At 52.7% G+C, this 25870-nt stretch overlaps 1 protein-coding gene across 3 annotated transcripts in view; it reads right to left on the reverse strand.

Annotated features, from left to right (window-relative positions):
- Positions 1 to 25870, reverse strand: part of ZNF423 (zinc finger protein 423) — a 342644-nt gene that overhangs the window by 22996 nt on the left and 293778 nt on the right. For all 3 annotated transcript variants that reach the window (XM_052655503.1, XM_052655504.1, XM_052655505.1), the window contains exons 6-7: positions 10985 to 11116; positions 9229 to 9344 (exon numbers count right to left, since the gene is read on the reverse strand). In XM_052655503.1, coding sequence (XP_052511463.1) covers positions 9229 to 9344; positions 10985 to 11116 — 248 coding nt within the window. The remainder of the gene's footprint in view (positions 1 to 9228; positions 9345 to 10984; positions 11117 to 25870) is intronic.

The raw sequence follows: 25870 nt of genomic DNA on the forward strand, positions 1-25870 counted from the left end.
CACACACACACACACACACACACACACACACACACACACACACATTTCACTTTCTGTCCCAAAGCTGTGTTTTACTGTCTTCAAAATTCTGCAATCTGGAACGACCTCGTTCACATATTTACTGACTTAATTTGGTATCTCTTGCAGAACGTCAGCTTCGTGAGCATAGGGACCTATCTACCCGTTCACAGCCGCAGCCCAGGCCCCCATGATGATGACTGTAACAGGTACTCAGTAAATGTCTGTGAAATGGAATGAGGGAAAAGGTCAAAGTCAGTGTTCACAAGGAGGGGTTCCCCTGGGGCTCAGACCACGCCCTTGGCTCACAGACACCTCCCCCTGGCTGGGTACCAGGATTCCACCTAGTAGGGCCCAGCTGGCCCCATCGGAAGGGCTCCAGGTTGCTAGTTAGAATACCTAGCTCTGCTTTTAATCAATTGTAATCATTTAGCTGGAAGCGGCATGATTAGGCACACACAAGCAAACAGCGTGAGCTAATCCTTTAAATGCGCCCGCTCAACGCCAGGCTGGCCGCTTTGCCGCTGCGGGCCAGCTTGGGATGTGCTTCCTGCAGCCCCGGGCTTTTGTCGGTGACGGAGTCTAGATTCCAGGGCACGGGGCAGTCCTGCCACTCCCCCGTCCCGGCCCCATCCCAAAGGTCTGGGATGCCAGACATCCCAGCATCAGAGACCTTTCTCCGGCTCAGCCTCCTGTGACAGCACCCGGCAAAGCTTCATGAGCACGAAGATGCATCACCAGGGAGAGTGAGAGCTTGTAAGGTTCCTCTCCCCAAACCTGGCCCCCATTTTTCCTCTCTCCTTAAGCCTGGCCTGAGCTGACTGCTCATTGTGAGAAAATTTGCAGGCTTCTGGCCTCAAGCTGCAGCCTTGCAAACACAGCTACACAGGACTGGCTCCGCAGAACAGTCCCCAGGGTGCTTCCACTGGGGCCCACCCACGAGCAGGATCTTCTGCATCCCCTGTTACTGCTATTTGTGCTACCTGCTTGGCCCAACTACTAAAATAGTTTCCGGGTCCCCTGACACAAGGCTTTTTATAGTTCAGCACCGCAGGCCTCATTTAAATCTATTAGCTCATATAAATGGCAATTCATGTAAACTTTGGAGGATTTCTGTTTGCCTTGGTGGCAAAGACGATTTGGCTTTGTTTGTGGCTCTGCCATGGGCAAGTGACCCTGGGCAAATCATTTAACCTCTCGGAGTCTCAGTTTCCACATCAGTCAATGGGGAGAAGGAGAGCCTACATCACAGGACCCCGGTGAATACAATCCACCCAAAACGCTTAGAAGAGGGCCTGGCCCACACTAGGCATCCACCCAGGGCGCGGCTGTTATAACTACCTCCTGGCCAGTTCTGCGAGGAGCCTGTCCACCTGTCAGAGGCCTGCTGTGTATGGCTGGGAATCGGTGATCCCCCTTATAGACCCCCTTGGCGATAATGAAGACTGAGAAGCAGTGAGGCTCTCAGGACGGCGAGAAGGAGGTGCTGTCTCTGCCAGTGTCTGTGAGCAGAGAGGTGTCCACGGGGATCAGAGACAGCTGGGCTGGGCGGGTGGAGCACGCCCCTCCCCTCAGGTCAGCTCACCCCTGGCAAAGGGCCCACAGGGCCCCAGGCCTTCATCTGCTGAGGCCTGAGGCTGGAAACGCAAGGTCAACAGTGTTGACATTTTTGGGGTGTGCGGTTTACAGGCTTGTCTCACGTCCCCAACCAAATTTGCATGCCTCCCTCCACTGAGCCCCAGCACAACTGAGGAAACAGCGTCCAGAGAAGAGGTCTGGGCCAAAGGGGCTTGGAAACATGTAGAAAGCGGGAAGTGATGGCCCAGCCTCAGGCCCCCACTCTGTGCCGTTGCCCCTTCGCCTCCCTGCTCTGCACCCAGCAACTCCCAAGCCCCAGTGCCCGTGGCCTTGAGACTTGGCTAGGTGTTGCAGAGGGAAAGATCTAGTCTCACTTTATTCCACCTCAGGCCAGAAATCATGAAATCACAGCAATGCCCAAACAGAGGGGACCCTACCAAGTCATCTGAACCTCAAATGGCTAACTATACTACTATTACTAGTAGTAAATGACAACAGTAACAGGCAGGTGTGCCAAGGGCTTTACAACACAACCATGAGTTAACAAGAACTATTAATACCCACTTACAGATACAGAAACTGAGGCCCAGAGCTGATAAATGATGGAGTTCAGTTCAGTCGCTCAGCTGTGTCCGACTCTGTGTGACCCCATGGACTGCAGCACGCCAGGTCTCCCTGTCCATCACCAACTCCTGGAGCTTGCTCAAACTCGTGTCCATGAAATCATTGACGCCATCCAATCATCTCATCCTCTGTCACCCCCTTCTCCTGCTCTCTTCAGTCTTTCTCAGCATCAGGGTCTTTTCCATCAGAGTTCTTCGCATCAGGTGGCCAAAGTATTGGAGTTTCCGCTTCAGCATCAGTCCTTCCAATGAATATTCAGGACTGATTTCCTTTAGGATGGACTGGTTGGATCTTCCTTGCAGTCCAAGGGACTCTCAAGAGTCTGGAGAACACCACAGTTCAAAAGCATCAATTCTTTGGTGCTCAGCCTTCTTTATGGTCCAACTCTCACATCCATACATGACTACTGGAAAAACCATAGCTGTGACTAGACAGACCTTTGTTGGTAAAGTAATTCTCTGCTTTTTAATATGCTGTCTAGGTCTGTCATGGAGAAGGCAATGGCACCCCACTCCAGTACTCTTGCCTGGAAAATCCCATGGACGGAGGAGCCTGGTAGGCTGCAGGCCATGGGGTCGCTAAGAGTCGGACACGACTGAGCAACTTCACTGTCACTTTTCCTTTCATGCACTGGAGAAGGAAATGGCAACCCACTCCAGTGTTCTTGCCTGGAGAATCCCAGGGACGGGGGAGCCTGGTGGGCTGCCGTCAGGGTTGCACAGAGTTGGATACTACTGAAGCGACTTAGCAGCAGCAGCTAGGTTTGTCATAGCTTTTCTTCCAAGGGGCAAGCATCTTTTAATTTCATGGCTGCACCCACCATCTTTAAGCCTTCAAATGCAGAGCCACTCTCACAAGGTCTGTGCTCCCTGCCTGCCCCCCTGCAGCATTTGAGACAAGTGCTGTGTTTGCATACCTCCACTGATAGGCACCTCACCACCTTCCATTTATTTCATCTGTAGACACTTTGCCCACAGCGTGGGCCTCTGTGGTGTCTACCTGCCCAGCTCCCCTTCCCCTGCTGGTGCTCATTATCGGCCCCACATAGGGCCACAATTCACCGGAGCAGGATTGGACAGCACACTTGAGCACAACCACCAGACTTCCACTCCAGGAATCTAACTTGTTGCCTGCACACTGGCTGTTAGCTGCAGTCCCCATTTCTGGTTTATCTGGGTGTTCTTCTGGCTACTTGTGTTAACGAAATCTGCACACTAAAGCCCCTGTTTCGTGACAGTTGAAATACCCAGGTGTGTCTGTCTCAGCAGACAGGACAGGAGGAAGTGCCGACTACCTTCCTCCATGTGTAGAGGAGCCTGGAGAGTCAGCAGTAGAGAGAGAACACGTTCCAAGCCAGAAAGACGCAGAGGCAAGTGTCACTGCCTTGATCAAGGGCACTTGGTTCTTGGGAACAGGACCGCTGAAAACTCAATGGCGCTTCCTGCTCTTGGCATTCACAGTCATGCCCACATCCCTACAATTTCATTCCCATCTTGCTCGAGCTAACCCCAGAGAGTGATGCCTGAATCATGACTGTCAGAGAAGAAAATCTTCATCCAGAGTCTCCGCCCACTACCGGAAGTCTGGGGGCCATCAGCAGCATGCTGAGCACCCCTCATTCTGGCAGAGCTTAAAACACTTGAAGGCAACTGTCTTCACACTCCCCCAGCAGTCCAGTCAAGCCTTCTCCTGGTGAATTATCCCTTGAAAGCTCCTTGGAGCCAGGCTGCATGCTCACAGCCTAGCACTCTGCCTGGCTGAGTGGGGCATGCGTGCTTGTGTGTGTGTTTGTGTGTTTAGATGAATCTTGTTCAGGCGTCCTCATTTCTTTCCCCCAGCCCCAGCCCCTAGCCACTATTGGTCTGTTTCCTATTTCCACATTTTTGTCTTTTTCCACAGTATCATGTATACAGAATCACACAGTATGGAGCCTTTGGAGTCTGGCTTCTTTCACTTGCCATTTGCAGTTCATACATGTTGTTATTTGTAACGGCAGTTCCATTTTATTGCTGAATAGTAGTCTATGGTATGAACAGATACCTGTCTGCTCACTTACCAGGGAAGGGGTCATTGGGGTGTTTCCAGTTTGGGGCCATTATAAATAAAGTTTTATATCAGTCATGTAGAGGTTTCTAGATGGGTATGTTTTCAAGTTCTCTGGGATAAACACCCAGCAGTAGCCTTGCTAGGTCACAGGTTAACTGTATGTTTAACTCTGTAAGAAACTTAGAAACTATTTTGCCGCATGGCCGTCCCATTTTGCATTCCCCCAGCGATTTTGGAAAGTTCTGGCTGCTCCTCTGTGTCCTGGCTGGCACTTGTCGGCTTTTTGGCTTTGTTTTGGTCCTTCTACTCGGTATATCACGGTATTATGCCATGGTTTTCACTCGTTCATCCCTAATTACTAACCGGGGCTTCCCAGGTGACACAGAGATAAAGAACCCTCCTGCCAGTGCAGGAGAAGCAAGAGACACAGGTTCATTTCCTGGGTTGGGAAGATCCCCTTGAGTAGGAAATGGCAACCCACTCCAGTATTCTTGCCTGGAGAATCCCATGGACAGAGGAGCCTGGTGGGCTACAATCCATGGGGGTCACAAAGAGCTGGACACAACCGAGCTACGGAGCACTCCCACGGTTATTAAACACTCACCATGTGGAACATCCTATATCTTTGGTGAAGTGTTGAAATTTTTCCTTTGTTGTTGTTGTTGATTTCCCCCCTCATTATTGAGTTTTGAGAGTTTTTTTAAAATATGTTCCAGATACAAGTATTTTATCACATACAATTATTTCATGTGTGATTTGCAAATATTTTCTCCCAGCTTGTGATTTTTCAGTCTCTTAATAGTCAGTGACTCTCAAAGGCTAAATTTCTTCAATTTGGGTTTAGGATATAAATCAGATCGTATCTCTTCCCTGCCTGGTTCCCCATCACAGTGGGGATCGAATTCAAATGCCTTTGCTGTCCTCTGAACCTTGCTGAGACCTGGCCTCCACTCCCAGCTCCCTTTACCACCCCCCACCCCACTATGCTTCAGCTCCACACCCCCTTCTGTCATCCCAGCAACACACCCAGCTCACAGTGGCTGCAGGGCCTTTCCACTCATGGCTCTTTTCCATACACCCTCTCTCCCTCTCATCTTCCAGGCCTCAGCTCAAATGCCACCTCCTCAGAGAGTAGCCCCTTCCTTACCACACTCACCAAGCTATAACCAATCTCATCCCCCATTACGCTCTAGCCAATACCTGACTTTATTTTCTCCATGTCACCACTGTTGGAAAGTGTCTATTAGTCCCCTCCAGAACAGAGGCCTTATGCGTGTTTCTCTGTCTCACTCACCACTGTCCTGTTGGTTTAGAGCTCTAGTGTCTGTACATAACAGACACTTCACCTCTCACCTGCATGCTCTGAACAAATAAAGAGCAAAGTAAGTTCCCTCTCATGCATCTAATCAATGAATATGCCCTGGTTTGTCCAAAGCCCTTTAAATTAATCTGTCTTTGGGCAGAGCCAGGTGAACTCAGAATCAAATAGGACTTGCATCTCCCTCTTTCTGGCAACTGTGTTCCTATTAACGCAACCCAAGAGAACACTCCCTTTGGAAGCAGACATTTCATTCTGACACAGACCAAGCCTTCCAGAGCCCAAACCCACCTCTATATGCACAGCAGGAATTATGCTCCGATAGTGAGAACAATTCTAGATTTCATATCTTCCCAAGACCTCTCAGCCCAGAGTCGCTTGTGCCTAAAAACATCAGCTGCCCTGGGTCTCTCCATAGAACATACAGCCTGGGGAGCCAGTCAAGGCCTCAACAAGGACCAGGCCCCGTCTTCTGTCGCACCCCCAAACCGCCACATGTCACTCCAGGGAAATAACCCATGTGTCTGCCAGCTCCAGCTTCAGTGTAATGATGATGAAATTTTCAATGCCTGAAAAATCCTCCTCTCAAAAAACCAGAAAATTGCTCTTTGAGTTACTTAACGAAAGCCATTATTTGCATACATTTGGCGTTACTACAACACTTCCACATTTAAATGGTCTGTAATTAAAATCATTAATTGCAGAAAATAGTGACTTGTTAAGGCTATAATTTAGTGAGGTTCTCGGCATTTGAGGATCTGCCTTAAAGACCGACTGGGTGACCCAGGGAACCCCCAGCCCATACAAACCATTCTGGCATCTGGGACGTCTGCAGCCCCAGGTGGGTGCAGCTGAAGCGAGACAAGACTTGAAACCACAACTCCCTACATCTCTGTACCACAAAGCTGGTCTCTGGCACAGGGATGCTGATGAAGCTCGTAAGAGGCAGGACTGGGAAGTTTCTCTGGGGAAAACCTCTAAGCCAACACGTAAAGCAGTCATCCCTCTTTTGGTGTTCAGGACAGTGTGGGGGAACCAGAGGGCTGAGTGAGCCTGAAGTTTAAGTAAATCACAGTTTACATGAGCTGGTGCATTTAAGAGAGGCCTGCCGTGTTGGGCTATGGGGTTTCCCAGGTGGCGCTAGTGGTAAAGAATCTGCCTGCCAATGCAGGAGACGCGGGTTCAATCCCTGGGTGGGGAAGATCCCCTGGAGAAGGGCATGGCAACCCACTCTTGCCTGGAGAATCCCATGGACAGAGGAGCCTGGCAGGCTACAGTCCAGGGTTGCAAAGAGTCAGACATGACTGAAGCAACTTAGCATGCACACGTGTTAGGCCATAAAAGGGTTCACTTGTCTGAGGACCTGGGCCCCATTTTGGAAGCTGGCCAGGCAGGTAAGGCAAGTGGAGGTAGGGTGCTGGGTGCTCAGCCCATGCACAAGCAAGGCTTCCCAGACAGACACTGATCAGGGCTGGTACCAGCCTGCTTGGTCAAATGAGAAGAGGGGCAGTTAGCTGTCCCCTCACAGGCTCAGCCCAGAGGTACACACTCAGTTTGTGGATCAATGGGGAGACAGTGGTGGGGCCCTGGGTGGGGTTGCAACCTTGCTGGTGGTCATTTGGAAGTAGAATCCCCTTTTGGGGCCTGGGTCTGTAATTCTCCCCGACACTGAGATGGGATAAAGGCTGTGTGAGTAATAGAGGATTTAGAGGAACTCAGAAGGGCTGCCCAAAGGAGGAAAAGAAATAGGCTTTCCAGCAAACCATCCGGCGCAGTTCAAGGTCAGAGGTCAGGCTTGTCAGCTCTGCCTGCCCAGCCCGGGTGCAGGGCCAGCCCATGGGAGCAGGACCCTAACCATCGGATGGTGAACCCCTCTTGTGCCCTCTGTGGGAGCATCTGCACTTTCTCTGGGCGATGGCTGTCAGGAGCCACATAGGCCTATCCGGGCCCGGCTGAGCGCACGGGCTGCAGCGTGGTGCAGTGGGCTACCCTGCAACAGGCGCTGCACCCCTTCAACCCCAGAAAGGCTCCAGCAACATGAGGACTCTGCCGTGACCACAGCCCTGTCCCCTTCCCCTGGGGTGGGGGTGGGAGGGTAGCTGCTGAGTGCAGGACCACCATCTGCATGAGTGTGCAGGCAGCGTGTGTAGGGTGGGCAGATACTGTGGGCCTCGGTATGCCCTAGTCCTTGGGGGCATGAGGAAGCCAGCTCTCCTCTTACAGACACTGGGGGTTCCCTCCCTCGCTCCTTTGAAATTGGGCATGGCTATGTGATGGGCTCTGGTTAAGACAATGTGTGAATGAGATGTGAGTCATTTCCCAGGGAAGCTTTGAGAGCTGGCCTGCCAATTGTCATCTCCTCTCCCTGCCTCAGTGACCACGCAAACATGATAGGAGACGGACCCGCCATGGGCTGAGGTCACTGACGACTGTGAGCAGAGTCCCTCCCAGGCCATCTGCCTGGATACGTAACATGAGCAGCAAATAAATCTTTGTTACTTGAAGCAGAGCTAGGGGATATTTGTTACTGCAGCAGAACCTAACCTGCCTCCCACCTGAAAACCGTGTTATCCCCAGTACACGGTATTTTCTCCCATCTGTGTGTACGTGTGGTATTTTTGTGGATGCCTGTGTGTTACTTCTTTTGGGGTGTGGTATGATACTGTCGTGTGATGCTGTGTATTTGTGATGTTAACCAATGAACATGATGTTTCTGTATATATAGAAATGTGCTTTGTGTGTGTGATGCTATTGTACAGTGTATATATGATTTTTCTCTGTGTGTGTCTGTATGTGTGGTATTTCTGGGATGGCGTATGAGCTCCCTAGTGTTGCGAGAGTTTCTTGCAAAAACCAGTGGGTGAGAAGGTGATTTCACCTGGACACAGATCTTGGTCCTTAAAAACCAGCAACAGGTGGGAAGGAGTCCCAGAGGACACTAAGGGAAGTGGCTGTGGGTACCCAGGAAGGGCCACCAGAGCATCTTCCCTTCCTCAGGGCACCCTCTCAGCTACTATAGACTCTGGATGGATGAGTGGCGGGTGCTGAAGAAGCTGAGGGCTGTGTGCCTCACTTGAGGGCCACATCAGCCTCAGGGACCCATGGCAAGTATCCCTTTCTCTGAGTTGGGGCTCAACCCGGCATCCACTGCTCTCACTTCTCTGGCTTTCCTGGGCACACTGCAGGTTCCAAGACACCAGATCCAGCTTCTGGATGCCCACAACCCCAGGACTCAGCCAGGCAAGCTACATGGGCCACCAGCCACAGATCCAACGTTCAGAGGAACACCATCATGGAACACCGGGGTGGGAAATGAAACCCCTAAGAGGGCAAGGGATTTGCCATAGAAACACACAAAGGTTAAAAGCCTCTGACTCGAGTTCCAGGCTCAGCAGCTTCGGTCCGGCTCTGCTCAGAGTGCTGGCCCAGCGAGGCCAGGAGGCCACACACCCCACCAGCCAGCCAGGAGGGCAAGCACTGGCTCCAGACCCACAAACACAAGTCCAGAGGGCCTGTTGCTTTTTAGGTTACGGTGGGGCTGAGTACAAGACCCCACCATCATGGATTCACCCCAAGACCCTCAGTGCCAGTGGGGGCCCCAAAGAGCACCAGGAGGGGTGTGTGCAGCGGACAAGCACACTCACCTGCAGCTCGGTCTGGAAGAAGAACTTCTGTGGGCACTGTGAGCAGTCATATATCTTGTCCTCCTGCCCGTGCACAGCAAAGATGTGCTGCTGCAACTTGTTGGCCTGGACGAAGACTGGACATGGACATGGACATGGCTGTCAGGGGACACTGGGGACACCAGCCCGGCCACCCACAGCAGCTGTCCCACACCACTTGCAAGTGGGGATCACCCAGGCATGGACGCAGGGGCCAAACAGTGGGCTATTTGGAGCATCCTGGGCACCCACTGGAGAGGACTCAAGCCAGTGAAGCTGAGCTCTGCCACCCACAGGCTGTGTAATACTGGACAAGTCACTTAACCTCTCTGGGCTTCTTTTCCTCATCTGACAAACAAGGACCATTCAAGTAGGCAGTTCTCTGGGGTAGCTGGGAGGATCAAATGGTTTAATACTTGCAAAACACTTAGAAGATGGCCTGGCATTTAATTAGCCCAATGAATGTCATCATTGTCATCATCACCGTTTGCTGGTTACCTTCCGCGTGTGGAGTCCCTGACTACAGCACAGGCCTGTAAGGCAGGCACTGTTATCCCCGTTTGATGGAAAACTGTGGCACTGGGAGTGTTGAGTGTCTTGTCCAAGGTCCCTCTCTGCAGGTGGCAGAACTGAGGTCTGTATTAAATAAGCTCAGCACAGTGTCTGGCACAGGAAGGTGCTCAGTGGACCAGGATCAGTGTTCTTGCTGAGGTTGTCAGCATCCTCAGATCCCTACACAGGGGGCCCGGTGTCCTGGGTGGGCAGACCTAGCAGCTGGGGCCCCTCGGTGCTAGCCTCAACTCAGCTCATGGAGTGTGTTGGTAACAGATGGGTGGGGGCTCCCGAGACTGAGGGATTGGGGGGGAAGGGGCACCAGTGTGTGCCAAGGCTCCTGGGAACCCTGGGGGGGTGTGAGTGTGTGGGGTCCTCCCAATAGCAGAGCCCCTTCCCGCAGGTCAGGGCCCCCACCTCCCACAGCAGGAGTGCACGAGGCGGTCCTGGCCCTGGGCGCACACAGGAGGTGGCCCTGAAGCAGCTGTGTGTCTGGGAGGTGAGCCCTTCAGAGATCCCCTCCCACCAGGCGCCCTCCCCAGGGTGGGCTTCCCGCCATGGCAGACGACAGATGTCAGGGGGGAGGCAGGGGAAGGCCAGGCTCCCCCACGCACACCGGCTGCCATCTGGGCAGCAGGAGGGGGGCTCAGCAGAGCCCCTGAGACTCGCCTCGGGCTGGGGCAGCCGCTCGCCCGGGCCAGCAGCCAGTCTGGGGGCTGGGGAGTTTGGATGGCAGAACCACCCTTTGACCCCTCCAGCCTGGAGCACGGATGCAGCAGGGGCTGGGACAGGCCAGGGCGCTGGGGGGTGGGGTGGGCAGGAGGGAGGTGAAGGCAGAGCCCCACTGGTGCTGGACAGAGCTTGCAGCTCAGAGCTCGCTGGAGCCCCCACTGCAGAAGGGCAAGGCTGGTGGGAGTTGGGGGGAAAGCCTGGCAGCAGCAGGGTGGGAGGAGGGCTAGGAGATCACGCTGCCAATGCGCAGAGGCTGAGAGTATAGACAGGAGGGCCAGGTCAGCTGGGCACAGAGGAGGCACGTGCGGCCATGGGCTGCGGGTCCCTCGGGGTGTCCTCCCATGAACTCCGCAGCCACGCTGTGCCAGGAACCGACGCTAAAGGCCAGGGCTTGAAGGGCTGGGCTCCTGGGTCCCCCGCCTCTCCCCACCTGCGGCCCGCTGGGCACACCTACCTGTGAAGCACACGGGGCATTTGAAGGTGCCACCCATGCCCTCGAAGCTATGCTCGATGAGGTGACAGAGGAGCTTGGCCGGGGAGTCGAACATCTGGTTGCACAGCTTACACTCGTGGTTGATGCCTTCCTCTGCAAGAAGAACCACGGCCGGTCAGCGACCCTGTGGGCCACACCCTCCTGCTGGAGGCCACGCCGCCCCCAGGACACCCCAGGTCAGCCCTCCATGACCCCCTGGAACCAGAGCCCAGGGAGGGGCGCCATGGATGCTGAGACCCACCCCAGCTCCAGGTGCTCCAGCCTCCGCAGGCTGCCAGACCCGAATAGCTGGCTCTTGGATGTGTTATTTGCTATGACTTCTTGCTGGTCCAGCCATGCAGTGTCCGAGCCATGAGCAGCAGCTTGCATCCCAGACTGTATCATAGAGGAGAGGGGCCCAGGGTGGGGTCGGCTTGGAGGAGGGAGTCCAGCTAGAATTTTTCAAAATCCAACAGACCATTTATCGAGCATGTACTGTGTGCCAGGTACTTTGAGTTGGGGATTCTGTGGGGGAGATAAGTGGATAATGCACTTGTCCCCATTCCAGTGATGAGAAGACAGATAATAAAGATGATCAACATGTAACTCATTGTCAAGAGGTGGGGAGGGAATGCATGGAGCTCCAGAGGTGAGAGTCAGAGCAAGGCCCTGAGGTGGGTCCATGTGGGGCCACCTGGATGGTAGCAAGGGGGCAGGGACAGCATGGGACAGTAGTAACCAGGGATGCACTTTAAGAAGGGCCTCGGTGGACACTGGAGGGCTTAGGGATTCTACTCTAAAAGGTCTGGGCGGCCACTGAAAGATACTGAAAAACACAAGAAAGTGCTCTTCTAAACATTTTGGAACAGATGGTCTAGCCAGTGCTCGCAGACAATGGGCAGACACCCCGTGCTGCTTCCAGATCAGAACATGGCTCCATCCATTCACCTGGGAGCTGCTATGACCCCAAACCTTCACTCAAAGGCTCCCAGAGAAGGGAGCGTGCCCCGAGGCCAGCAGAGCCGAGATCTGGTGCCCCTGCCGGGAACCAGCAGGATGGAGTTCAAATTCTGGCTGCTTTCTCCAGCCACATAATATGGGCATCGGTTCACTCTCAGTAGATGGTGGCCACCTGAGTCCCCGCCTCACAGGGCTGGGCAAGGAAGAACGGGGCTGCACCTGTGACCAGCGGGGCCTGCTGGTCAGTGGGGGAATCGCCCCCGCTTGAGTGCCACCTCATCCAGGGTTACAGCCTGACTCTGCCACTTACTGCATGACCTTGGGCAAGTTATGTAACCTGTCTGGGCCTCAGTTTCCTCTTGCTAAAATAATAGCAGTTCTCCTTAACACTGCACACCTATGAGAATGGCCAAAATTCAGAACACCGACAACAGCAAATGCTGGTGAGGAGGCAGAGCATCAGGAACACTCATTCATTGCTGGTGAGAAGGCAAAATAGCACAGCCTCTTTGCAAGACTTCTTGGCAGCTTCTTATAAAACTAAACATACTCTCACCATATGATCTAGTAATCTCACTCCTTAGGATTTACCAAAAGCAGCTGAGAACTTAAGTTCACACAAAAACTGGTACACGGATTGTTACAGTAGCTTTATTTAATATTGCCCAACCTTGGAAGGAACCAAGATGTCCTTCAGTAGATGAGTGGATTCATAAACTGAGACAATTCCAGACAATGGAGTATTGCGTGTGTCTGTGTGTGTGTTAGTTACTCAGTTGTGTCTGACTTTTTGCCACCCCTTGGAGTGTAGCCCACCAGGCTCCTCTGTTCAAGGAATTCTTCAGGCAAGAATACTGGAGTGGGTTGCCATGCCCTTCTCCAGGGGACCTTCCCAACCCAGGGATCAAACCCAGGTCACCTGCATTGCAAGCAGCTTCTTTACTGTCTAGGCTTCCCTCATAGCTCAGCTGGTAAAGAATCTGCCTGCAATGTGGGAGACCCCGGTTCGATCCCTGGGTTGGGAAGATCCGCTGGAGAAGGGATAGGCTACCCACTCCAGTATTCTTGGGCTTCCCCTGTGGCTCAGCTGGTAAAGAATCTGCCTGCAACGCAGGAGACCTGGATTGGATTCCATGGGAGACCAGGTGGATTTGATCACTGGGTTGGGAAGGAAGGGAAAGGCTATCCACTCCAGTATTCTGGCCAGGAGAATTCCATGGACTGTATAGTCCATGGGATCGCAAAGAATCGGACACGACTGAGAGACTTTCACTTTCACTTTCTTTACTATTTGAGCCACTAGGGAAGCCCACAGTGGAATGTTATTCAGTGCTAAAAAGAAGACAGTGAGGAACCTTAAATGTATATTACTAAGTGCAAGAAGCCAATCTGAGAAACGCTACATACTGTATGATTCCAACTACTCTGGAAAAACTACGTATGCAATAGAAAGCTCAGTGTTTATGGGGGGTGAGTGAGCGGATGAATAGGCAGAGCACTGAGGACTTCTAGGCCAGTGAAAATATTCTGTGTGACATTATACTACAGCTATATGCTGCTGCTAAGTCGCTCCAGTTGTGTCCGACTCTCTGCGATCCCATAGACAGCAGCCCAGCAGGCTTCCCCGTCCCTAGGACTCTCCAGGCAAGAACACTGGAGTACATGCGTCCAAACCCACAAAATGTACAACACCAAGAGTGAGCCCCAAGGAAAATTATGGACTTCAGCTGACTATATTGCTTCAGTTCAGGTTCACCTTTGCAAAAAAAAAAGTACCATCCTGGTGAGTGATGTTGATAATGGGGGGGTGCTATGCAAATGGGGGGCAATGGGATAGAAGGAATCTCTCTTGTTTCAACTTTATTGTAAACCTAAAACTGCTTTTTAGCAGACTTCCCTGGTGGTTCAGTGGTTGAGTGTCTTCACTGCTGTATGGAGGGACATGGGTTCGATCCCTGGTTGGGGAACTAAGATTCCATATGCTGGGGCGCAACTAGCCCCACACGCTGAAACTACTGAGCCCACACACCACACCGAGGGCCACAACAAAAGATCCCACGTGATGCAATGAAGATCCCGAGTGCCACAACTAAGACACGACACAGCCAAATAAATAGGTATTTTAAAAACTGCTTTTAAAACACCTTTGAAAAATTTTCTTTAAAAAAAAAGTCAATCCTCGGCCCCACCAAAATAGCCTTTCTCTAACAGCTGATGTGAGAATTAAATGAGTTAATACTCCTTTAACACACGAAAAGGGGTTTTGACCGGTCTCTGGCACACAGCAAGCACTCAATAAGGTGTTTGTTGCCAAGCATGCGGGTAAGGAGGAGAGTATTATCTGGGACAGCCAAGGACACAGGCTCCCCCTCGGGCTCCCCCTGGGAACCAGCCTCACCAAAGGTGCCAGGTGCTGCGATCTGCCCTCAAAGGCAAGAATTAGGTAGCAGAGGGGCTCTGCCAGTGGCAAGGCACAATCACAGATGGGCTGAGGCTCCTGGCGAGTCCCTGGGTCCCCCAGGCCCTGGCAGGGGCTGGCAGGGACAGCAAGCATCCCTCTGGCCCAGCCGTCCCCCACCACCCCCCCCAAGGCACCCCACGGCAGAGGCAAGCACACACACGTGCGTGTGCAGGTGGGCCTGCCCCACATAGCCCACTGGCTGCAATCTACCGGGTGTTTGTCGTGCCCCTGGAGCCCTGGCAACTAGGCCACATGCACCCGACAGAGATTCAAGCTGATCTTCCATTTATACCGGCGGAAAAGGAATTCATTGACAAGTTTTGGGACACAGGGCAGGCTCAGCACGCTCGCCGCACAGGCCCCACGCACGTCCGCCACTTCCCTCGGGGAACTTCTCATCATAATTAGAGATGGCCTCCAGTGTGGGGGACTGCCTCAGAAGACCCCCCAATGCACCCCCACTCCGCACAAACAATGCTTCTAAGAGCCTGGTGCAGAGTAGGGAATGAGTGAGTGAATGAATGAATGAGAGGTACCACCTTTATATACGCTCTCCCTGTTAGGATGCGGACATCTCCTGCACGTTAATGAGGCAGAGGTTATGTGAAAATGATGACCGTGCTGAGGGTTTTGTTTTTTTTTATTGTAGTTAGCTGAAGTTTAAGTTTATAACCAACTGAATCTCAGAAATCACCCTGCCTGTTGGGAGAATTTCTAGGCAAGAAAAAAATGGGTTCAGAGAATGAGACCATTTGCTGAGGTAACACAGCTAGCTAGGGGTGATACTCTGAACAGGATACAAAGCCCTCCCTATTCGTGCATATCCCACCTGCCCACCACCTCCAGGCAGCCTCCTGGACTATGCCAGCTGACATAGCTGCCCCTTAGTGGGCACAGGCAGGGTTCATCTGACACATCGTAAGAGTCTTCCTGATCCTGGCAACGAGGCTGTGGGCACAGATAATGTCTTCTCCTCTAGTCCCCAAAGCATCAGGCTACATATGGGCCCGAAGGAGGGGCTCAGAAAATACTCAGGGACGAGAGATGCCCTGGCCGGGGTCTCTCCCCTTGCCCGGCCAGAGTGGGTTCCCTGGGCTGAGACAGCAAAGGAGGATTTACAGTTCTCTGCCGAGTGGGGGCCTTTATCCACTTGGCTGTGAATGGAGATCTGCCCACCTGATACACAAATAGGGAGAGGACAAAGAAGGCTCCCGCAACTTATAAATCAGAGAAATCATGTCTGACAGTCACTTTCCGTTCTCTGAGTGCCGAGCCATTCATCAGCCGGTCCCCCCTGATTCCCAGACGCAGCTATAGCCTGCACCCACGTTCATAACCATGTGCACAGTCAGGCAGTCCTGGAGCTGCAAGCCAGTTCCAGGGCCTGAACAGCCACCATCTGAGCAAATCACAGCCCCAAACAGGCGCCCATGTGAGGTTCCAGGATAATGAGATAAAGAGCCGGTAGACGAGTTGAGGGGGGTTGTTCCCTTTCCTCATTCCCCATCTAACATGTAAAGTGTCCAACCTGGGAGACAGGAGAAGGCAGATAAAACAAGCAAAAAGTAAAAAGTGGGTGAGAAATAATAAAGCCTGAATGAAGGCTTCCCATAGACCTAGGAATCTCTCCCACCTTCTGATCTGTAAATCTTCTTCCTGAAGGAGAAGGCCCTCTCCCCACCAGCAGGGGCTGGAGGTGCTGCCGGGGGTGTCCATTACGTGTACCTCTGCCTGTAAAACCATCCAAGAGGATGGGGGGCGGTGCTGGGGGGCTGCCCTAGTTACGGTGCAAACATTCCTTTGCATGCCTGTGGCCCAATACCATCCAGTCCACGGCGACAGAAAGAATTCACTGCCACATCCCTCATGCCCCTACCGGTGCCGGCAACCTCTCATTCCATCCCAAGTCACGGGGTCCGCAGACAGAGGCACGCTCAGAGAGTTAACTTCCCTGAATTATATAAGATCCCACAGGCTCAGTGATACCTCGGAGCAGAATGACAAAGCTGTCTGGGAGTCCGCGGGCCCCTCCGCCCCCGGCGTGGGGCTGGAGGATTTTGTGAGTGAAGACGCACAATCGCTCCCTCTTTTTTTTTTTTTAAGAACACATGACAGGCATCCATAGGAGAGACCCACGCAACTCAGGCGCATTAGGCAGCCCTACTCATTTGTAAAGTGAAACGCAGATTTCGCCTGCTCACCGTGCTAGCTCTTGCCTCCCAGTCCCCCTAAGTCAGGGCTGGTACAGGCAAATCTATTGATTTACTATGATTTAAAAAAAAAAAAAGAAAAGAAAGAAAAACCCAAACTGCCAAACAAATAAGCCAACAAGCATGAAAATCCCAGAGTCCCTCTCTCCCTTCAATTTTTTTTTCCTCTGCTCAGGAATAATAAGTGTTAATTTTACACTTCATTTCTCAAAAAAATAATAGGATGTGCTTTTGCTTAAAACCAAGTCAGCCTGCTGGAACCTTTCAGGCTGAAAGTGTGTCAGCCCAAAAGAGGAGCGGAGGGCTTTGTGGAAGAGCATCGTGCCGAGATGATAGCTCCCTGTAATGTCCTCGGTACCGACTTTTGTCTCCAAAAGCATTTGATCCCTGGCAGACACATACTTATTTCCATACAGGTCTTGGGGGAAGCCAGGAGGAGAGAGAGCTGATTATCAGAATCCTGAAGGTGAAGCTCAGGTGGGCCCCACTGAAGTCAAAGGCAGGCCTGGGCACACACTCGGAGGCCATAATTTGCTGCCTGGGAGGGAGGGGCAGCTGGCTGTGGTGGGGAGGGGACAGGGCATTGTTCTTGGATTACAACGCACTGAGTGTGACCTGCTCCCGCCAAAGCCATGGGCCCTGCCTGGCCCTTCTCTAAGCAGGGACCCCAAGTGGAAAATCCACCATGAGAGCAGGAATGTTCATGCATATACCCCTCCAGGAAGAGAACCAGTGACTGCTGCCTGTTTGGACAGGGCACATAAAAAGACGCCTCCATTCAGGAAGCAGTGATTAAGGACACAAAAGTTACAACCAGGAACACTTGGGTTTGAATCCCATTTCATCACTCACTCGCTCTGTGTGTACTTGGATAACTTCCCGAACCTCTCTGAGCTTTAGCTACTTTTGCTAGAAAAGGGGAAGAATCATCCCAGGGTTTTGGGAAGGTGGCCAAGCAGGCTTGTTCTGCCACAAGACCTCTGCCCTCACTGAGACCCTCCCCTGAGACCATCTCCTCATCCCCCTCCCCTCACTGCATCCAGGGGTCTGCTCAAATGATGCCGCCTCCAAGAGGCCTACCCAGACCCCCACCCCAAAATAGCACATGCAACCCATCCTTTCTAGCACCTTAATCACCTTGAATTTCCTTGAGAGTGCTTATTACCATCTGGCATAGTACACAGTTGATTGTGGTGTTTTTTTTTTTTTAATTCACTGACTCTTTTTCACTCACACACACACACACAAAATACAGACACACACACACACAGAAAGAATAATATAAGCTCCACGCAGGTTATTTTGCTCATTGCTGTCACCAGTGCCTAGAATGGGGTCTGGTACCTAGTAGGTGCTCAGTAAATAGGGAATTAATGATTTGCATAAGGCACTTACTACAGTGCTTAGAAAATGAGGTGGGAGGGCTGGTAAATGCCAGTTATCAGACACCGATGGTCCCCCCCAAACTCTCAGGACTGATGGCTTATAAAAGCTGTTCTTGCCTTCAGGAACTTGCTTTTTGGATCCTCAGAAGATGGCCTGAGTCCAGGAGTATGGGCACCAAAGGGGTCCCTCAACGGACAGAGGAGGAAAGGAAGCTTAGAGGGCAGGGCCTTCCCAGGGAGGTGGCAGAGTGAGGCGGGGGTGGGGACCCATGCTGGTCACCACAAGCAGCCCTCTCTGGTTTTAGAAAATACCAGAAAGGCCACGGGACTTGAGACCTGGGACCCAGCAAGCTACTCTCTGTTCCTCGATCAGCCCAAAACTTCCGGTAAGAAGGAGAGCAGACAGACCCAGCCTCCACGTTTCCATGATCTAGCTGGGCGGGCCCCGTTGTTGGTGCTGGTGCCAGCTCCAGGTGCCAGGAGCACTGGGGACTTTTCCCAGGTGAGGTGAGGAGGCAGGGCCCACAGTGACACAGTATGGGCCAACCCCGGGCTTTGGCGCTGTCCCTGCCATAGCATCCCTGCAAACGGAAGGAGCTGCAGAGGGTGCACGGGCTGCTTGGCTGAGCTGAAATCCTCTGTCACCAGCTGGGGTAATGAACTTCACCAGACTTCAATCCCACAGCACCAGGCCCACCCCAAGGATCAGCTGCAGTAAAGACCCCTGAGGTCCTGGGGCCCAGGCTCAGTCCCATGCAGGGCACTTGGCGATAAGGGGAGGGGCACAGAGCCCAGCACTCAGCCAGGCCAATGAGAAGGCAAGAGGAGGACCCTGGGAGAGGACCCCACTGACGCCACTCCCATAAAGAACTAACCGGAAATAGACACCGAACAGGTAATAGAAACACGGGCTGACGGGGAACTCCGTCCTTTGTTCTCTATAAAGAACAAAGACCTTTTGGCAAGAAGAGAAGAGGGCAGGCAGATAATGATATCCAGGCAGCCAGATCAGGCTGTTTATCTATTGATGTGTCATTAAATACCACAAGAAATGAACCGAGGTAAGCCGAGGGGAAAGGGGAAGGGTGACATCTGGGCTGGGCTTGACAAGGGGTAAAGGAGGAAACAGGTCCAAGCGGGGCTCCTTCACCAGCGGCCAGGCAGAAATCCAGGACCCTGTAAGCAGGGTCATGGGCTGAACTTGGGATCCCCAGCCCCCTAGGTCTTGATTGCCCTGGAGGATCTACTTCCCCGCTGGGCAAGGTGTGGTCCTGGCATCACCTGGGAGCTGGTCAGAAATGCAGAATCTCAGCCCCCAACCCTAGATGTGCAGAATGAAAACCTGCATTTTAAAAGCACTCCAATGATTTGAGTGTGCATTCAAGTTTAAGGAGCTCTGAGCTCTATGACAGGGTTTCTGAGGATGCTGACTCCTTGGAACCCTGTTGTCATGAAGCTGTAGGTTCGTAAGCATCACACGGCAGCTCTCACCAGGATGGTATGTTGCAGATCTCTAAAAAGGAGGAAAGTTTTCCAAAGTTGCTTTTGGTCCACGCTTTACAGAAGGCTGAGAAATCCTCAACAATGGGAAACACTTTCCTGTTATCCTGACTGGGATGAAAACAATGTGGGTGAATTTGGAGGGGAGACTCTGGGGTGGGTGGGTGGCTGACAGATCCCCGGCTACCTCAGCACCCCCATGGCTGTAGATTCCCCAATGCCAGGGTTCTCGGGGCTGCCCAGCACCTCCCATCACTCCAGAACATGCAGCCAGGGCTTGAAGGCATGAAGGCATACCCTGCCACCACTGCCCCCATTTTGGGCCCCCATTTTCTTAATTAATCCTGGAGGATGGGCTGTGCCCTTCCTCCTCCCCTCAGGAGCACCTTCCCAGGCCTCTCTGGCCAGGAGGGACCCATCCCACGGTCCCCCGTGTTTCAGAAAGGCTTATAAATGAGCTCTGGCAGTCTGAATCGGGGCCCCACGGGGGACCCGGAGCCTCTTCAAAACAGAGCCCAGACAATTAGGCAGTCTGAGTTTTGAAAGGCTTGGGATTGATGGCGTGGACAGTAAAAATATCACCTGGGGAGCTGGGTGTAGTCCTCTGAGGGTTGCCTGAGGTCAGTTGCCATGGTAACCGAGAATGAGCTCAACCTTGTAACTGACCCTTATCTTTTTTTGATCTGTGGGCCACTTGGGGCCAAGGCTTGAAATCAACTGGAAAATAATCTGGTCACATATCAGAAAGAAAACTATTTATACTTATTTACCCAGGTACCCACCAACATCCCCCTTCAACAAGGACGCTGACGCCACAATAAACCAATGTGGCATCTCCAAACGGAGGCTACCAGATGGCAGAAAAAGGGGAGGCTGAATTCCCCATCTTGGCAGAAGGAACCTCCGTCCACACACTGGCAGGCAGACGCTGGTGGAAAGGGTTACCCTCCCTAGCACTGCATGTCATCCATGCTGGAAGCACTGGGCCCTCTTGCAATCCAGTAAAAGTCCACCAAAGGAGTGGGACTCCGAGATTTCTCCTCTCATCTGCTACTCAGGCGTGTCATTTCAGCCTGGCTAGGTCACTAGGCTGCCTGGCTTTATTCCAGGGTCAGAGGAGGCGTGTTCCCGGCCTCAAGGCTGGACGGGGATACTAGGTAGTTGAGCTTTGCTTTCTGCACTAGGGCAGGTGTCGACGGAAAATAGGCTGAGGGGGACAACTGCAGGCCCTCCCTCCTCGCCCACGCCCCGGACAGACTGGCTGGCTCAGTCGCCCGTACACCCACCCCAGGGTTCCCGTGGCAAGACAGCCATCTGGCCAGGGCCCGTCTCCAGGACACTGCTACCCCACACTGCAAGCACTCGCTCACTCTCTCCTCCTCCAAAGCTCAAATCAGAAGACTCCAGATGGCTCCACTGACCGACTGCTCCCAGGAGCCAGGTCAGATGGGTCTTAGCTCGCGGTCAGCTAAGCCTGAGCATGATTCTGGGTGAACTGCCCTTGAGACTTCCCATCACAGCCGACAGGACACTTGAGCTGACTTCCTCTCACCCACCCTTGTTTCATCAAGATGCTCTTCTTTCGGGGCAGGGGGAACACAGTTGCAAATGAGGCTGCTTGGAGGATATTCCTGGCTCCCCTCAGACCCACAGGGTGACTCTGGGCTGAGCACGTTCCCTCCAGGCCTTAGTCTCCTCATCTGTGAAATGAGGAGAAAGTTGCCTCCCTCACAGGGCTGCTATAAAGACTAAAGAAGGAGCAGGATTATAACACGACTGCCAGCGCCACCCACTATCACGGCTATAGGTCTTTCCCATTCGATTTGACCCTGAAACTCCACGCCCGAGGTCCTGTAACACAATCCCTCTGCCAGGGTCAGTGGGGCGGAGAAATCCACCTCCACTGAATCTTTAAAGAGCCATTGCTGCTGCTGCTGCTAAATTGCTTCAGTTGTGTCTGACTCTGCGACCCCATAGACAGCAGCCCACCAGGCTCCCCTGTCCCGGAGCAGCTGGCAAGTAGCAGGTTGCAGTCTATGTTACATCCACCCACAAAATGCCTCTGGGCCATCTTTCCTTGTCTATATCCACTTCCGCCTCCACACCACTCCCCATATTTGTGACTGCAAAAGCTGTGTTCAGACTCAAACCCTTCTGCTCACCTGTGGCTCACTGCGGCTTCCTGCTTCCAGCCATAGGAGTTCATCGCACCACCCCTCGAATGCTCCTGCTACCAGAGTTTCATATTTCTTTCTGGTTCTTCTCCTAGTTCCTTTGTTTTAAAACTCAATGGGATATCTATGGAGGTCAAAGCGGAGCCTGAGACGAGGACATGACTCAGGTTCAGGTGACGCCCTCCCCACGGCATGGTCAGCCCTTCCTCATAGCTGGGCTCCTGCAGAGAGCTCCCCAAGGGCCCCATCGCTCCAAGCAAGAATCTCAAACAGAGCCTGGCCCAGCTGGACCGTATCCTCGATGGAAGGAGCCGCCTTCCAGGGCTAGGATCTGCTTCCAAGCTGGTAGGGAACCCAGCCCTGGATGGTTAATGAGAAAAAGCACCACCTTTGTAAACTGGTTCTGCTTGTAAACTTCTTTGGCAAAAGAAAAGTCACCAACCAGGCCCTGGACAGGTCCTCCAAGAGACCAGAGGAGACGATCTCAGCTACTTTAAGGGGAAAAAAGTGAAGAAGTGAAAAGTGTTAGTTGCGTCCGACTCTTTGCGACCCCATGGACTGTAGCCTGCTAGGCTCCTCTGTCCATGGGATTGTCCAGGCAAGAATACTGGAGTGGGTAGCCAATCCCTTCTCCAGGGGATCTTCCTGACCCAGGGATCGAATCTGGATCTCCTGCATTGCAGGCGAATTCTTTTCACTGTCTGAGCCACCAGGGAAGGACACTGTAAGGAAAGAAAGCCAATAGAACAGTGAATGATTAAATCAACCACAGACCAATGAGAACTCAAGGGAAAGAGAACTCTTGGAGTTCTAAAGAATCCAAACCTCTGGAACTTGAGACTTTAAGGGCTTGAAACATCCTGTCGATGACGACATTCCATGGCCCGTCTCACATCCTGCCCCTACCTGCGAAAGATCAAGACGCTCAGAAAATGAAGATTTGGCTACATCCCCCAGGGACCCACTGGGTTAAAAACAAACAGCTTATTCTTCTTAACACACAAAACACCTATTAATGTATATCCCTGATCTTCAGATTCAAGTTTTCCACAACAAGGCAACTGCTTAAAAATCCATCATGCTAATAATCCTCAGATTAATGGCCTCTAATAACATACAATTAACGTGACAGGCAGGCTGCAAAACCCTTACTGTCACCAGCCCTGCCAGGGACACATGAATTACCCATGCTTCCACAACAAGGGTTTCCTCTGCCGCTGACATCGTTTTTTTCCCCTACCGAGATCATTTTTTTAAAAGTAACAACAGCAATGCGTCAAAAAACCAGACAGCTACACACGTGCACACAAACCCAGGGCATCCATGCAGAAGGCAGGTATCGCCATTTTTAAAAAAGTTTTCCATCCAGGTAGACACGGAATTGCCCCTGCAGCTCCTCATACGTAAAGCAGGAAGACCTAGTGTTCAGCCTGGAAACTGCAATTCACCACTTCCTCCCCTCTGACCGTATTAGCTAGGCATCTCTCATCCTCAGCAATATCCTGGGCGAAAAAAAAAAAGGTGACAAGAGTAGAAAAGAACGACTGATGGCTATTGCAAAGTTTTCAACAGTATGCATCTGCTAGATGTGAGGTATCTAAAACGGCCGTTACTAGGCACAAGAGGCTATTTAAATCTAAAGTCACATAAAATTAAAAATCCAGTTCTGCAGTTCCAGCGCTCAGCAGCCATGTGGTCAGCGGCTACTATTGGCCAGCGCTGTGCAGACGGCAAGCGGGGTGAGGGCAGGGGCTCTGTCTTGTTCGACACTGTCATTCCAGAACCGACAACAGCGTGTGGCACGCAGCAGAAGCTTGATAGATATTTATTGAGTTGTGATGTATGCGTTTGCAGATGTTGTCAAGAATGCCTCGTCCCTTTTGCCTGACAGCGTTTATTACGATTGCCCTGCACAGCAAATGCTCAGGTGTGAACTTCTCTGACCTTCCAACTTAAACCTCCCCTTGATAATGACGTGGTCAGATTCCCTGGGGCAGATAAGAAGCGAGTGAATGCAGGAACGTTTGAGATAAGAATACAGTGAATGCGGGAAACTTTGAGAGAGTCCCGAGGGTTCCCTGAAGGGCACAACCCAGATAGGTGGGTAACTCTGGACCCCATAGGTTGTGAGGCAGGTCACTAGCCAGGGGTCACTAGCTCATTAGAGGCCCATCTGGCATCCCATCACTGAGCAACCCGCACCCCCTGCTCCCTACATCTGTGTCCCGCCAAGAAATCAGAGAATGTCAGTCGACAGAGGACACCTGAATGCCCGATACAGGGACTTCTCACCTTTACACTGGCTCAGCCCTGCTGCTCGAGCAGTCCCTACTGCTCAAGACTGTAATCCCTAACCGAGTGCTGTGTGGCTTCTGCTTCTACAGGCGGCATCCCAAAGAACCGGGTTTTTGCTGTGACCCGAGTGAAACGTAAACTGGACCTTCAAAGGCCACGTGGGATAAATGATTGCATTCAAAGGGACCATCCATTCTTCACCTCGTCATGTGATCCTATAACATACCAGTGCTGAGCCATGCTGGGGGAGCAGTCCTGTCTTCAGTCGGGCTGAGAAGCCCCAGGAGATGGCTGAGCTCAGAGTCGCAGCCTGGCCTGGTTCTCTTAGGTGGGACTTCCCTCCAGCCCACTCTCCTCCCCATTACCTCTCTTCAACCATCAACAGCAAAACAGCACCTTGCTGAGGGCGAGCACAGCTCCCCTGCCTTTCTCTCTCCAACAGACCCAGACAGAGACTAAACGAGGCCTACTGGATCCTCCAGGCCCACATTTGACATTAGTGTGGCTTTCTTAAGCTCCCAGCACCGAGTCTCCCACACAGTTATCTGGGATGGTTTGGGGCCAGCACCCCAAGACCAGATGGGGGTCCAACATCTTTAGGCAGCTTACGAGCCATGGCCCAGCTCCCAGAGGCTGGCCAGTCTGCCTCTGCCCACCACCTGGCCGTGCCTTCCCCGGCCCACCAGGCCTCCGAAGCCTGGGGTCTGCTCCCATCCCACCCACCACCTCGAGCCCCAGAGGGCAGTTAACTGACAGTGCCTGATGCCCCCTCATCAGAAGAGCAGGGGACGGGGCGGGGGGCAGCCTGCGTGGGCGGAGGAAGCGGGCGAGCTGCTGAGAGGTTGGGGAGCGGGGGTGGGGGCCGCCCCCCATGCAGCCCTCCACTCTCCTCGCTGGCCCAGCAAGCGGAACAGCTGCCATTAAGCCGTGATGAGAGGCAGGCAGCCCGAGGCCCACGCACCTCGGCAGGAGAACGCCCCTCCGTACGGCTCTGGCTGGCGTCTAGCCTTTTTGCTTCTTGGAAAAGACAGCTTCATAGACACCCTCGTAAAAAGAGAAAAAAAGCACATCAACGCCTGGCAATTCACCCTTTGCCCCCCGCCCCTGCCCCAGCTCATCATGCCTACCCCAGGCTCTCCCAGCTTGATCCCACCCCACACACGGTGACCCGCTAACCCTCCCCAGGCTCGATGGCCATCACTTCACCCCCTTCCGCGAGAGCCTGTGGTGGCTCCCTTTCTCCAGGGGAAAGCGCGATAGCCCAGGAGACAGCCCACCTAACCAGCACCCTACTTTCAGCCACACCCACCCCTCTGCCCCACAGGCCTCCTCACCCTCGCAGCCTGGCTCATTTCTGACTCTGCACCTTTATTCAAACAGTTCTCCGTGCTTTGTCTCTGTCCTTCCAACCACGATTTTCCAAGAGCAAGTCTATGCTGGCATTTGAGTCTCTGGTTCCACTTGCACCAAACTTCATCCATAGTTTTGTCAAATAAAAAACGGTCTTTCCAAAAATTCATTTTGCTTAAGCTAACTTGACTTCCTGTCACTTGCAACCCAAAGTTCTGGCCAATAAATTCTCTGTGGATGAAAACAGTAATTCTTTTCCTTGTCGGCTTGTTTCTATTGGGCCAAACATCAGGTGCTGGATTAATGCTAATACTTTGGTTGGTTGATAGATTCATACTGCCCCCGCCCCCAGGGCTCTGGAGGCTGCAGAGCTTGCACTGGGGCTTGCAGGCTAGGGGTTAGAGTGCTCAATGCTGACCCAGACGTAGGAGCTCAGACATGTGGCCCTGGGCCCACAGATGCCCTCCACGTGCCTAGGATCCAGTTGCCCAAGTATCTGCATGGTGACAGGGCAGGACCCAGTCTGCCCTCTG

This window comes from Budorcas taxicolor, chromosome 18, assembly GCF_023091745.1.
Source record: "Budorcas taxicolor isolate Tak-1 chromosome 18, Takin1.1, whole genome shotgun sequence".
Classification (NCBI taxonomy): domain Eukaryota; kingdom Metazoa; phylum Chordata; class Mammalia; order Artiodactyla; family Bovidae; genus Budorcas; species Budorcas taxicolor.